The 12,490-nt window shown below is 56.2% G+C and overlaps 1 protein-coding gene across 1 annotated transcript; it reads right to left on the minus strand.

The window, feature by feature from the left end:
- Positions 1 to 3,299: 3,299 nt before the first annotated feature.
- Positions 3,300 to 11,755, minus strand: GRM2 (glutamate metabotropic receptor 2). Its single transcript, XM_068982556.1, has 5 exons — positions 11,306 to 11,755; positions 8,005 to 8,842; positions 5,416 to 6,491; positions 3,600 to 3,780; positions 3,300 to 3,373 (listed from the first exon to the last, which is right to left on the minus strand). Exons 1-5 carry the CDS (start codon positions 11,753 to 11,755, stop codon positions 3,300 to 3,302), a joined length of 2,619 nt encoding a protein of 872 aa, XP_068838657.1.
- Positions 11,756 to 12,490: the final 735 nt, after the last annotated feature.

Genomic DNA, 12,490 nt, shown 5'->3' on the forward strand with positions numbered 1-12,490 from the left:
ATAAATAATTAAAAAAAGAATCCACCTGCCAATGCAAGAGACAGGTCCGATTCCTGATCCCGGAAGATCCCACATACCGCCGTGCAACGAAGCCCGGGAGCCGCAACTACTGAAGCTCGCGCGCCCTAAAGCCTGTGCTTCCCAACAAGAGAAGCCACCGCCATCAGCCCGGGCACTGCAACGAAGAGTAGCCCCAGCTACCCGCAATTAGAAAGAGCCAGAGCAACAACCAAGACCCAGTGCGGTAAAACAAACAAGCAAACAGAAAAAAAAAAAAAAAAAAAAAAACACATAAATAAATTAAAATTTTAAATTCCCTCCATTAAAAACACATACACGCACACCTTCCTCTAGCGGGTGACTGGGTCATGAGGCGGACTAGAGAAATAGGGACATTTCAGGCACACAGTTAAGAGTGTAACACCGCCCCTTCCCCACAGCTTCGCTAACGGACTTAAAGTTGCCCTTATGCTTCAACTAGTCTCCATCCCAAGCTCACTCTGATTTGCGCGCCTCACTCCGCTGGAAATGGGGGGGAAGAACTCTGTCAGATACGTTTCAGCCTCGCCGCTCGCTCCTGCACTTCTCATAGTTGCAAGGTACGTCAGAAAAAAGCTGCCAGCCATTCTCACAGGCAGCTACGGACCGCAACCACAGGAGCTTTCCCTCAGGGTTTGCCTTATTCACCATTTAATTAGCCACCAAGACGTTCAACTGTGCGGAAATACAAAATACAGCCTTACTTAAACGGACTGTGAGAGACTTCGCGCTGCGGCCTTGCCGCGTCCCTTCAAGAGCCCTCTGGCGCCACAAGCCGTCTGGGTGCCGGAAGCCGGGAGGTTCCGCGCCGCGTCGTCCGGGCCGCTAACGTTCGCTGCGCAGCGTCTCGCACCTTCGCGTCGTCTGGCCCAGTCGCGCACCATCGCGGAGTTCAGCCCACCCCCTCTGCGGTCTTCCACAGCGGCCAGCAGCCGGCCCCGCCCCCACCCAGCCTCGCCCAATGGCGACGCGGCGGAGGCGGGACTGGGTTGCCCTCAGGGGCCACGCCCCCGGGATCCACGCCCCGGCGGTAACCCTCATTTGCTGAGGCGCCGGTCTCTCTCCAGGGTTGCCCGATTGGAAGGGTCCTCGAAGGGACGCCGGGGCCTCGGTCCCCCTAAAAGCAGACACGGTGCCTCCACCTCGCCCCACCATATCCCCTCCCTGAGCGGAGTCCTGCTGTTGGCTGGTCTAAGGGAGGAGGGCTCAGGTGAGATTCTCCGCCTACAACCCCTGCCGTGGAGTCGGGATGCCAAGGGAGGGGACGGAGGAGGGGCCCAGGGAAGGAAAGGGACGTGGCCCAGATTGAGCACCGACTTTAGGAATTCTTCACTCGCCTCCTGCCCTTCTTTCCCATCCCCAGGCCTCTGGGCCCTTCTCTCTGGATGGACGGCAGGAATAGAAGGAGATTCTTCACTGACTACCCGTTTGTACCTTTTAAGCTGTGAACCATGTTCGTTGTTGTTGTTTAGTCGCAAAGTCGTGTCCGACTCTTTGCGACCCCATGGACTGTAGCCCACCAGGCTCCTCTGTCCATGGGATTCTCCAGGCAAGTATATTGGAGTGAGTTTCCATTCCCTCCTCCAGGGATCTTCCCGACCCAGAGATTGAACTCCAGTCTCCTACGCCTCCTTTATTGCTGACAGATTCCTTACCAATGAGCCACTGGGGAAACTCGGAAACACAGGACGCCCAGTTAAATTAGAATGTCAGATAAACAATAAAAATGTTTAGTATAAGTATATCCCAAATATGGGATATACTCACACCAAAAAAAAGCTTTCATTGTTTACTTAACATTCGAGTTTGACTGGGCATTCTGTATTTTATTTGGCATCCCTACACCCCAAATATTGGCTCGAGAGGGAAAGCCACTCCTACAATTTTCTTTTTTCAGTTTTCTGTTTTCATTTCTTAAATTGTTAGCCCAAAGTTAAATTGTTAGCCCACAGCCTCACTAGTCTATAGATGCAAATGAATTCACTTAAAAATAACAAATGTCCTTGGCCTGCCCGTCTCCCAGTGCAGGACTTCGTCCCTCTGAGATACCACCCTCTGCGGTTTCCCCCAAAGAGGTTCCTCAGCTCCTGTGGTAGTCGGGTGCCCACAGCCCCCTAGGCCACATGAGGGCAGCGGTTGCTTGGCTGCGCAGTGCGGCCGAGCCTGTGTCTCAGCGCCCTCTGCTGGTAAATCTCAGACTGCAATCTCGGGGGCAGCCCGAGGACGCTGGGCTCCACCATCCAACAGCTGAGAGAGTTCCTTTAGGGAGAGAGAAAGGCCTCTTCTCCCTCCTTTTATCGGACTAACAGCAGATGGCCTCCCCAACTCCCCTCTCTGCCCCACCTCATCCTTCCTCACGATGCTCAAGCCTCCTCTTGCCTCCTCTTGGCTCCCTCCACCTCAGATGTCCAGCCTGGCTCTGCACTGACCAGAGGCTCCTCAAATGCTAGGCAGGAGCCAAGGGTCACAGTCAGCTGCCGCTCCTGCTACATCGCTCGCACTGCCCAAGTTCTGCCCTAGACGGCCAGATGAGCTTGAATCCATTTAAACCTCCCATCCTCACCCCAGTGGTGCTTTGGCCAGTCTGTGGCAGCTCATTTCAAGGAAGGATGACATTCATTTTCTGTCTCTCCATCAGGCAGGATTCCATCCTCCTAGCACAGGCACAGAGCAGAGTGAACAAATTCTAGCAAAATGAAGGCTGAGGGGCTGGGGCGGGGATGAAAGGACCTCCCTGGATCAGAGGCAAGGTGTGATTTTCTTTTTTTTTTTAATAAAGACACTTTGTTTACAGATAATACAAAATAAACCACAGGACAAACTACTGTGCAGGGGGAGGGACAGCCCCTATTTTAACCCCCCTCCCTATCCCGAAATAAGTTATATAAAAAATTTAAAAGGCCCTAGAAGGAAGGAGGGGTAGGGCTGGAAGCACCTTTGCTGATTGGGGATTTGGGGCCTGCAGTCCCCAGCCACTCTATTCCAGGGCAGAGCAGACCCTGGCTCGCTCCCTTCCAAGTCCTGGGCCTGGCAAGGAGGGAACACAGCTACAAGGGCAGTTGGTGGTCATTATTGAGGCTCCCAGGCCAAGGATCCCGGCATCTGACTCTAAAGGGTTGGAGTAAGGTGGTGAGTGGCGCTGGGGGTGGGCATGGGGTTGGCATTATTGCAGTGCTCCAGCCATCTTCCTCCTGGCCCTGGACATGGGTCTGCACCAGGTTCTGGAGAGCAGCCATGTCAAGGAAGGAGTGTGGGGATCCTCAAAGCGATGATGTTGTTGAGTCCACCACCTCGCGGCCGTTGCAAACAGTGGGGACAAACTGGGAGCCAGACCCTAGGAAGAGGAAACTGGAGGTTGGGGCTAGTCCCGAGGCCCCTTCACAGTCGGTGGGCATCAGGGAGGCAGGACTGCGGGGAGCAGCTCACCACCCCCCACCACCCCACTCCTGTTCAGCCTCATCTAGGGGGCACTCCACCCCCAGCTAAGGAATCTCAGCAACCCAGGAAGTGGCCCCCATGCTGAGAGCTGGGGCGGGGGCTTCTCACAGATGGACGCTGACCTTGGCCGAGGCTGGAGCTGGCTCTGGCAGCAGCGCTGCCGAAGCGGCTGGTGGGCGTGCGGTGGCTGACCACGTTCTTTTGCGGCTGAAACAGGATGATGTGCAGCTTGGGTGCAAACAGACAGCCGAGCACCACAGAGCCACTGAGGCTGACCGACACGCACATGGTGGTGGTCTGCACCTGCAGTGGGAGAGGTCAAGGATGAGTCTGTCCCACGGGCCTGGCCCTGGCCCCGGGAACCCTCCCCAGGTGGTGGGGTAGGGAGCAGGGGGACCGAAAGCATCCAGCCCTGGGCCTTGATCCATTTGCCACGCCCCAGAGAATTTTCAGGAAGGTTGGGCACAGTCCCAGCGTCAGCCTCAGTGCAGTGTCTTCCAGGAAGACCAAAGTTCTGGCTGTGGGGTTAGGCTGAACACGCAAGGTGCATGTATGCATGGGAGTGTGTGTGCAGGCATGTGTGTGTGTAGGGATGCAGGCGTGGAGTGCTGGCATGTAATCGTGTGTGTATCTGTACGCGGGTGTGTGTGCAGGGGTTGGTGAGAGTGTGCAGTTGTGTCAAAGTGTAGGATGCATGTGTACGGATGTGTGTAGGTGGGTAGATATGGATGCATGCCAGCTGTGCAGGTATGTGCACTTGTGTGTGAATGTGGGGATACGTGTGTGTGCATGCGTGTTTGGGATCGGTGTGTGTACCTCCTGTCTGAGTCCTTAGCCACTTATGACTGGCATGCAAGTCCAAATGATATCCAAATCCAGGCTGAGTCACAGCAGATTCCCTCCCCAGCTCCAGCCTCCACCGCCCAGGCGGGTGGTCCAGCAGGTGCTCGAGCAGCCAAGCCCAGCTGGCCCTGGCCCTCCCCACCATACCTCTGTCCTGAGGGAGGGGGCCTTTGCAGGGGCTGTGGCCTCAATTTTCCTGCTCCTTTAATTGTTAAGATTGTCAGCTCAGACCCTGCTCTATACTCCCATGCTGAGTGACCTAAGGGAAGGGATTGAACCTCCCTGAGTCTCCATTTCTTCATCTGCAAAATGGGGAGAGCCACGGAATTTACTCCAGAGTTACAAGGACCACCCAAGACTATCCTCTTATTGTTCAGAGTGCCCCTCACCTGTCACCTCCTCGGAAAGGCCTTCCCTGAGCGCCCCATCTGAAGCTGAGCAGACCGTGGAGGATTCAGTGCCAGTTGGAATTTTGCTTGGAAGCCACCAACTGGGGTACAGTTTTCACCTGCTTTGACCTTCCCGAACTCTACATCCCAGATCACCTCCCGCTCCTTGCTTCACCTTCCCTGACTTCCCTGGTTTCCTCTCGCAACCCCAGAGTCGCATATCTCCGGGGGTGCCGCGTCACACTGCCCAGCTCCGAGGGGCCTCAGAGCATCGCACCTCTTGGAGCTGCTGGCTCCACAGCCCTGCCCTGTCATTCCCATTCCTGCCTCCTTCTCACCTCTGCCTACCTTTCCACCATGTACACCCCCCACTGCAACTCAGGGAGGCAGAGGGGAGGGCAATGCAGACCCTCCGTTCCGATCAGTTTCCGTATTGACTGTCCTCCCCACCTCCAGCCTACCTATTCCAACCTAACTGCCCTGCAAAGTTCAGTTCCAGGACTCCTTCTAGGCCCCACTCAGCCTTCCCATCTTGCCCTCCAGTCCCAACTGGGCCACCATAAGCTGTGAGCTCCTGGGTGAGCATTTAACCTGTTGGAGCCTCAGAGTTATCAGAAGACTCAATGAGGTACCAGGAAACAGAAGGTCCCATGTCCTACTCTGCCCCCCTCCCCGACCTCAGCCTGCCCTGGAGCAGATCGCTCACCCGGTAGTCACTGGAGGTGACGTAGAAGATGGGCAGGAAGGCCAGCCAGATAATGCAGGTGGTGTACATGGTAAAGCCGATGAACTTGGCCTCGTTGAAGTTCTCGGGGCACTTGCGGGTCTTAAAGGCGTAGAGCGTGCAGAGCGCAATGAGGAGCACGTTGTAGGCCAGCGAGCCCAGCATGCTTGCATCGCGGTGGTTACAGCGCAGTGTCACTACCTCCCGCCGCTCAGGGGCTGTCTCCTTGCCTGTGCCCGGGGCCTCCACCACCAGCCAGGTGGCCACGATGAGCAGCTGGCCCGAGATAAGGGCCAGGCAGATGGCCACCTGCGAGGCAGGGCTGATGAAGCGCGGCCGCTGGGCTCCCTCCCGGGCCCCGCCGAAGATGCGCGCGATGCGGTTGGTCTTGGTGAGCAGAGCCGAGTAGCAGACGGAGAAGGCAGTGCCCAGACCGAGGCGCCGTAAGGTGCACACCGCTGTGGATGGCTTGGCGATGAAGACGAAGGTCATGCAGTAGCAGAGGAAGACGCCGCCCAGCAGGATATAGCAGAGCTCTCGGCCCGAGGCCTTGACCACAGGGGTGGCGTTGTGCCTCACGAAGACACCCAGCACAAAAAGGGTGGCCAGGGCGCCTAGGCAGGCGATGGTGACAGGTCCCACGGCCCAGGCGTCGCCCCAGCGGATGTATTCCTGGGGCAGCTCGAAGCAGCCGGTGAGGCTGGCGTTGGGCCAGTAGCCCAGGCCACAGTCGGCGCAGGTGAACTCGTCCAGCCGGTACTCATAGGGCTGGCAGGGAATGCAGAGCCAGCAGCAGACCTCCCCTGGTTGCACGCTCTTCACCTCGTTCTGGAGGCAGGGCTCACTGCAGCGGGAAGCGGGCAAGGGACCGGCTGAGGGTGAGGCCCAGGGGATGAGCCTGGTGTCCAGGGTCAGGCCTTCTGCCCAGTAGCCCACCTTCTGGTAGCGATAGCGCCCACCGCCTGCCCGCAGGTAGGTGAAGATGTTGTAGCGACCAATACCGTCCCCAAAGCGGTCGAAGCGGACCTCGCTGTGGGTGTCAGCTGGGCGGAAGGGGGCTGGGGTTGGGGAGGGAAGGAAGAGAGGGTTGGACTGGTGGGTCATCCTGATGTGACCTCAGCCCTAACATGGAACCCAAACCCCAGAGCTGAAGTCAGTCCTTGTCCTTCTGATCCTCTCCCCAGCACAAAAACCTGCCTAACCTCAGCCATTTTTCTAAATGAGAGGCCTAAATAAATAACAGACCCCAACCCCAAGCCCCAAACAGAACCCCAGCCTTAAAGTTCAGGCATCTCCACAAACCTAATGCCCACACCAACTCAACCATGACTCCCAAAACCCAGTCTTAGACCTTCCAACCCAAACCCCAACTGTATCCCAAAACACACCACAACCCTCTCTCCAAACTTAACATGGAGACCCCCAAAAGCTAAACTTGACCTTAGGTCTAGTCCTGGTCCTACTTAATCCCATCAGTGATATCTCCAGCTCCAACCCCCGACCAGTCCTAACACTGATTGCAGTATAAGCGAATCCCAACCTCAGTGGTCATCTGGAACCACTGATGTTTACCAGAATGTGGTTGGCAGGCAGCTCACAAATCACTCCACTCCCCACCCCCATCCCCCTGTGATCCTCACATCGCCCAACCAGGCTGAGAAGGCAGGGACCCCATCATCCCAGGTCCCAGTGACAAATGGCATTCAAGTTAGCAGATGATATGCTTAAGACCCCATGGTGAATGGTGCAGCCTGGAGTCAAATGCAGGTCCCCCACGGCCTCTACTCTTTCTACCCAGTCCTCGAAGTCCTTAAAATCCAACATGAGCCCTACTATAAATTCCACTTAGCCCAGAGGGCTAAATTTAGCCTTGTTCTAATGTCAACCCAATCAGACCCAAATGCAACACTAACCCCCAGCCTGACTCTCCCATAACTCTGAATGTCAATCTTATAGGAATTGCTACTCTTCTTGATCCTGATCCAGAGCTCCAAGCTTTGTCAGCCCTGGCACCCTCTCTCGCTGTTCCTGCAGTCATTCTTTCTGAAGCACAGTGATGACCCTGTGGCATTTATTTTTCTTGAAGCTGGAACTTTTATTAAGGTAACTTTTGGTTTGAAGAGACCATGGCCACCTCGAGTGGAAAAGCAAGATTAGGAATAGAAATTTTCCTGGAAAATAGAGGGTCATCCTGATGCACCGTTATTCTCACGCCGTCTGATAGCCTGCTGCCTGACAATGGGCTTGAGGTCTCCCAGTCCTACCCCCTGCATGATAAAGAGGCGGGAGATAGAAGGCAAGGCCCAAGCAGGAAGCAGAGACCCTCACAGTGCAGAGCCAGGCCAGGTGTCTACTCCCTGGAAGAATCTCAGGAAGTGGCACCTCAGGTCTGGCTCCTGTTGGAGTCGTCCCTGCCTGGCTGGCCTTGTCCCAACTCTGACACCAGCCCTTTGGGTAAGTCCCTGACTTGCGGTGGGCTGTATTTTCCTAGCCATGTGCTAGAACCTGAGGGCCTGCTCCCTCTCACCCTCCGAGAGCCAGCAGCCTGGTGGACCTGGCCGGCACCATTACCATCGAACTTGACGTTGAGCACGAAGTCTTTGTAGAGGCGGCGCCCGTTGACGGGCCGCATTGCATCACAGAGGCGGGTGGTGTTGGGGCAGAGGGCACGATGCATGTTGTGCAGGGCGTGGGCCATGGCGTACACAGCGTTGACCACAAACATGATCTTGGACTCTTGCTCGAAGGGCACGGCTCGCAGGGAGTGAGCCGCACAGTCTTGCTGCCGGAAGCTGCAGCGGAACCTCTGCTCCCAAAATTCACGGAACCAGGGGTTCCGGCTGTTGTTCCATGGGTCCAGGCTCTGGAAGTAGGAGGCAAAGTCACTGATGGGGTAGGAAGCCAGCTCTATGGTGATGGCACCTTCAGCAGCACCCTCACTGCCTGCCACCACGCTCTCCAGGGCCCCCCAGCCATCGCTGGCAACCCAGGTGAAGCTGGCATTGAGGCGCTGGGTGGCAGCGAGGAGCTCGCGGGCGTCCTCGGAGCGGGTGAACAGGACAGCCACACGGGCACTGGGCTTCTGCAGCAGGGCTCGCACCACGCCCTCGAAGGCCGCGCGGCTCATGGCGCGGCCCACCTTCTCCGAGGTGGCCACGCAGATGTTGCGGGCGCGGGCCTCTAGCTCAAAGGCTTCGATGCCTGTCTCGCCATAGTCACCCTCGGATGCCACGGTGGATACGTAGGTCCAGTTGAAGAAGCGGAGAATCTCAGCCATGGCTTTGGCTTGGAAGAAGTCGGGGGGCACTGTGCGGGCAAAGTAGTCATAGCGGGACTTATCACTCAGCTTGGCACTGGTGGAGGCATAGCTGATCTGAGGGATCTGAAATAGCCGCAGGAGGTTGGCCACCTGCAGTGAGGTGGGCGGGGTGGGGGGAGTGGTCGAGAGGGCAAAGATAGAGACCAAGTCAAATGCTAGAGACAGCTGTGCCCCTCAACCCAGCTATCAGACTTTGGGATCAAGTGCCCATGTGGTCATCTATGTCATGATGTCATGATGTCTCCCTCTCTCCAAAGACCTACATCATCTTGATGTGTCTTCCCCCTGGGGGCAGCAAGTTTTCTGTCCCTTCCTAAGGGCTCAGAAAGACCTAGGGCCAAGGCACCGTGGTCCTGAGCCACACTTGAACCCCTCCCCTGTCTCCCTTCAGATGCACAGCTGTAGCAAAAGGAGAGAGCTAAAGAAAAACCTAAGTCCTGAGTGGAGATAGGTTATCTGTTGGCTGCACAGGGAGGAGGCACTGGATGGCCTCTGGGATGCTCAGGGGTCTTAAGCTCTCTATCCCAGAGTCAATGCTGATGGGATGATGGAAAGAGAAGGAAAAGGCTCCACAAAGAAGGAAGACTAAGATTTGAGGGCTCCATAGCCCTGAGAGCCCAAGAGTGGGTCTCTATTGGATGCCTGAGCTGGAAATTAACAAGGCTTCCTGCCTACCTGGCAGCCAGTCTCTCACCCTCAGATCCCTGGGATGTGCCCCTAAGAGTGAGGTCCAGCCAAGAACCTGGCGGCATGGTGGGTGAGAGCAGGGCGTGGCCCAGGTTCCACAAGAGGGGGTCAGGTCCTGTGTTTGCAGCTGGGACATAGACATTTACTCGGGCAGTGTCAGCGCCTTCCCTCTACTGTCTGACTCTGCGCCCCCGGGCAAGTTAGGAAATTCCCTGAACCTCAGTTTCTCATTCCTGCCTTCCAAGGTTGCTGAGCTGATTAAGAATATTGATGTACATGGAGCCACAGTGCCTGGAAGATGATAGGGATTTCGGTGAGAGAGAAGGGGCAGGAATGTGGATGAACCATTCCAGAGAGGTGCAGCCGCAGGATAAAGGACTGAGCCTTGTTTTGACCCAGACAAAGAAAAAGCAGATGGACGCTGAGCTGTGGGTCCTGCTGCGGGAGTCAGGCAGCTTGGGGTGAGGCAGAGGTAACTGGGCTCCTGGAGGTAAATACAAGGGGCCCTGAAAAGAATTGTGCACAGGGGGTGCTGGGAAAGCACCCCAGAGGCCCCTGAAGACATCAGCAGTGGGAGGCTGCCTCCCCATCCCTGCCCCTAGGTCAGACTACAGATGGAGGTGCTGGTGCAGCCACGCCTGTCCAAGCTACCACTGGCCACATCCAGCAGCAGGCCCAGCAGAACCGGTAATTCCTTCCCTGCAATAGGGGTATGAGCAGGCCTCCCTCCCCACCCCAGGCCAGAAGCTGCCTCCCTGGTTCAGACTCCTGCTTCCTCTCTCCTAAATAAGCATTCTGAGTCAGGGGTCCCGGCCTGGCTTCTGATGGCAATGCCCTCTGCTGGCATCCTCGAGGCAGTTGAGGCCCCTAGACGAGGCCCTCCTTGCGACTCCCAACACCATCTCAGCTCTGGCCTCATCTTCCAGCAGCCTAGGCTGGCACTAGACAGGTAAGGGTCCAGGCAAGAGGTGGAACCCAGTCAAGGACAAGGAGGATCCCCCTGGGCCGCAGCAGCCAGGTGCGCCAAAGGCCATCAGTTGTGCCTTCTGCTGACCCCTTGTGGGAAGAACAGGAGGGAGGGCCTGGGTCCCTCCCCCTCACCTGGTCATCCTGCACTTACTACAGATCCTGGGGTACCCTCCTCCTCACCTCCACACACATCCTGCTTCTCTTCCTTCTGGGGCTCCCTCCCCTGTTTCTCTTCTCTGGGTTGCTCTTGGTTTCTGTCTCCCGCTTTCCAATATACAGAGAGATGATCTGACAGTCCCCGAGGTCCTTGGCTGAGAGCCCTACGTTCATGTCTCCATTTTATGAGCACCTGGACTTGTGGCCTGCCTCTCTCTAAGCCTCAGTTTCCTCATCTATAAAGTGGCTTAAGAACAGCAGCAGCTAATATTGATTACACTCTTATGATCTGCCAGCCCCCTTGATTCATGCTTTGCATGTGTTACCTCATTAAATTACCACCACACCCCTAAGAGTGGTAAGCATTATCCCATTTTATAAGGATGAAACTGAGCTTCAGAAGAGAGAAATAATGTCCAGAGTCACACAGTGAGTGGGAAAACCAAGATGCAAAACTAGAGTTCTGACACAAAAGGCCTGGCTGTTAAGCTTCTTAGGGCTGTTTAACATCAGATGTGTGTGTGTGTCTTGGAAGTGGGATGTTTTCCTTGCATAATCTCTAAAACTTGACCCCCACTTTTCCACAGGGGCACTCTCTTAGACTTTTGAAAAGCTACTCAAAGGAAGCCTCAAGTCCTCTTCCAGCGCACAGTAACCCAGAGTCCCTGCTCAGCTGGAATTCCAGGTGCCCGCCCCCTCTGGCTTCCCTGCCCAGCCTCCATGTCAACAGCCCCCATGTACCTGGATGGAGACATCGCTGTAGGAGCCGCCAATGACACCAGTGATGGCAGTGGGAGCATCACCATGGGTGGCATAAGAGCCGTCAGGGCAAATGTGGCGTGAGCCGTCGGCACCGCGGCTGAGTGAGGCACGCACAAAGTCAAGTGCCTGCTCCAGAGCATGCGTGTCCTTGGAGCAACTGTCGAGTATGTGCGCACCCAGGCGCACTCCTGGGAGCAGACTCGGGTCACGGTTGATACGATCCAGCGCAAAAAGCATGGCCTCCAGACGCTGGATGCCGCGATGTTCATTGACAGGGCCACACTCCTCTGCTGGGCCACCCTTCTGATGTACCGGAAACAGCCCACCCAGAACCAGGTCCCCCTCCAGGGTCAGCACCTTCTTGGCTGGGCCTTCAGCCACAGCGCCCCACAGCAGTAGCAGAGCCAGGAGCCCAAGCAGTGATCCCATGGCCCCAGAGGGGATGGATGGGTCCGGCAGACCTGGGCCTCCAGGGGAGGAGGGCAGAAGCAGCAAAAGCAAAGAGAGGTGGAAATAGACCAGGAAAGGACAGACAGGAAGAGGATGAGGAGGGACCCAGCTCCTGCAGAGAGAGAGAGACAGACAGACAAACAGGTAGGGAGAAGTGGAACTTGAGAGTGGCTAGCCCTCCTGACTCTGCTTCCCCTAAACTTATTTCCCAGGGACTGAGGAGCCAGGGAGAGGTGGTGCCCGTAACTAGGATGAGAAGCTCCTGGGACACCCCTTGGCCTGTCCCCCAGTCCTGCCTGGATCTGGGGTTGGAGATGGGCTCTGCGCTCATCCTAAATTTAGCAGAGGTGGAGAAACTACACAGGGTAGAGGCCCAAACAGAAAACAGAAGACCCAGAAGAATCTCCAGCACCCTGCACAAACCTCCTGGGACCCCAAAGTCAACAGCTTTGCAGCAGAAGGTCACAGTTACAAACTTGGGGGTCCAGTCCCCATCCCTGGGTTTCCAGAGAGGAGCCATTGAGGGCTGAGAACCCACCAGGGAAGCGGGAAGGAAGAAGCTCTAAATGGTAGTCTCGAACTCTAGGGAAGCTCAAATGTGTACCCAAGGTTCCCAGCCTCTCCTCCTGACTGAGGAAGTAAACAGAGACTCTGGGTCTTGAAAGTTAGACAGCGAGGTAGAGAGGCTGGCCCCAGGGAGGGACACTGAAGTGG

This window comes from Capricornis sumatraensis, chromosome 10, assembly GCF_032405125.1.
Source record: "Capricornis sumatraensis isolate serow.1 chromosome 10, serow.2, whole genome shotgun sequence".
In the NCBI taxonomy this organism is placed as follows: domain Eukaryota; kingdom Metazoa; phylum Chordata; class Mammalia; order Artiodactyla; family Bovidae; genus Capricornis; species Capricornis sumatraensis.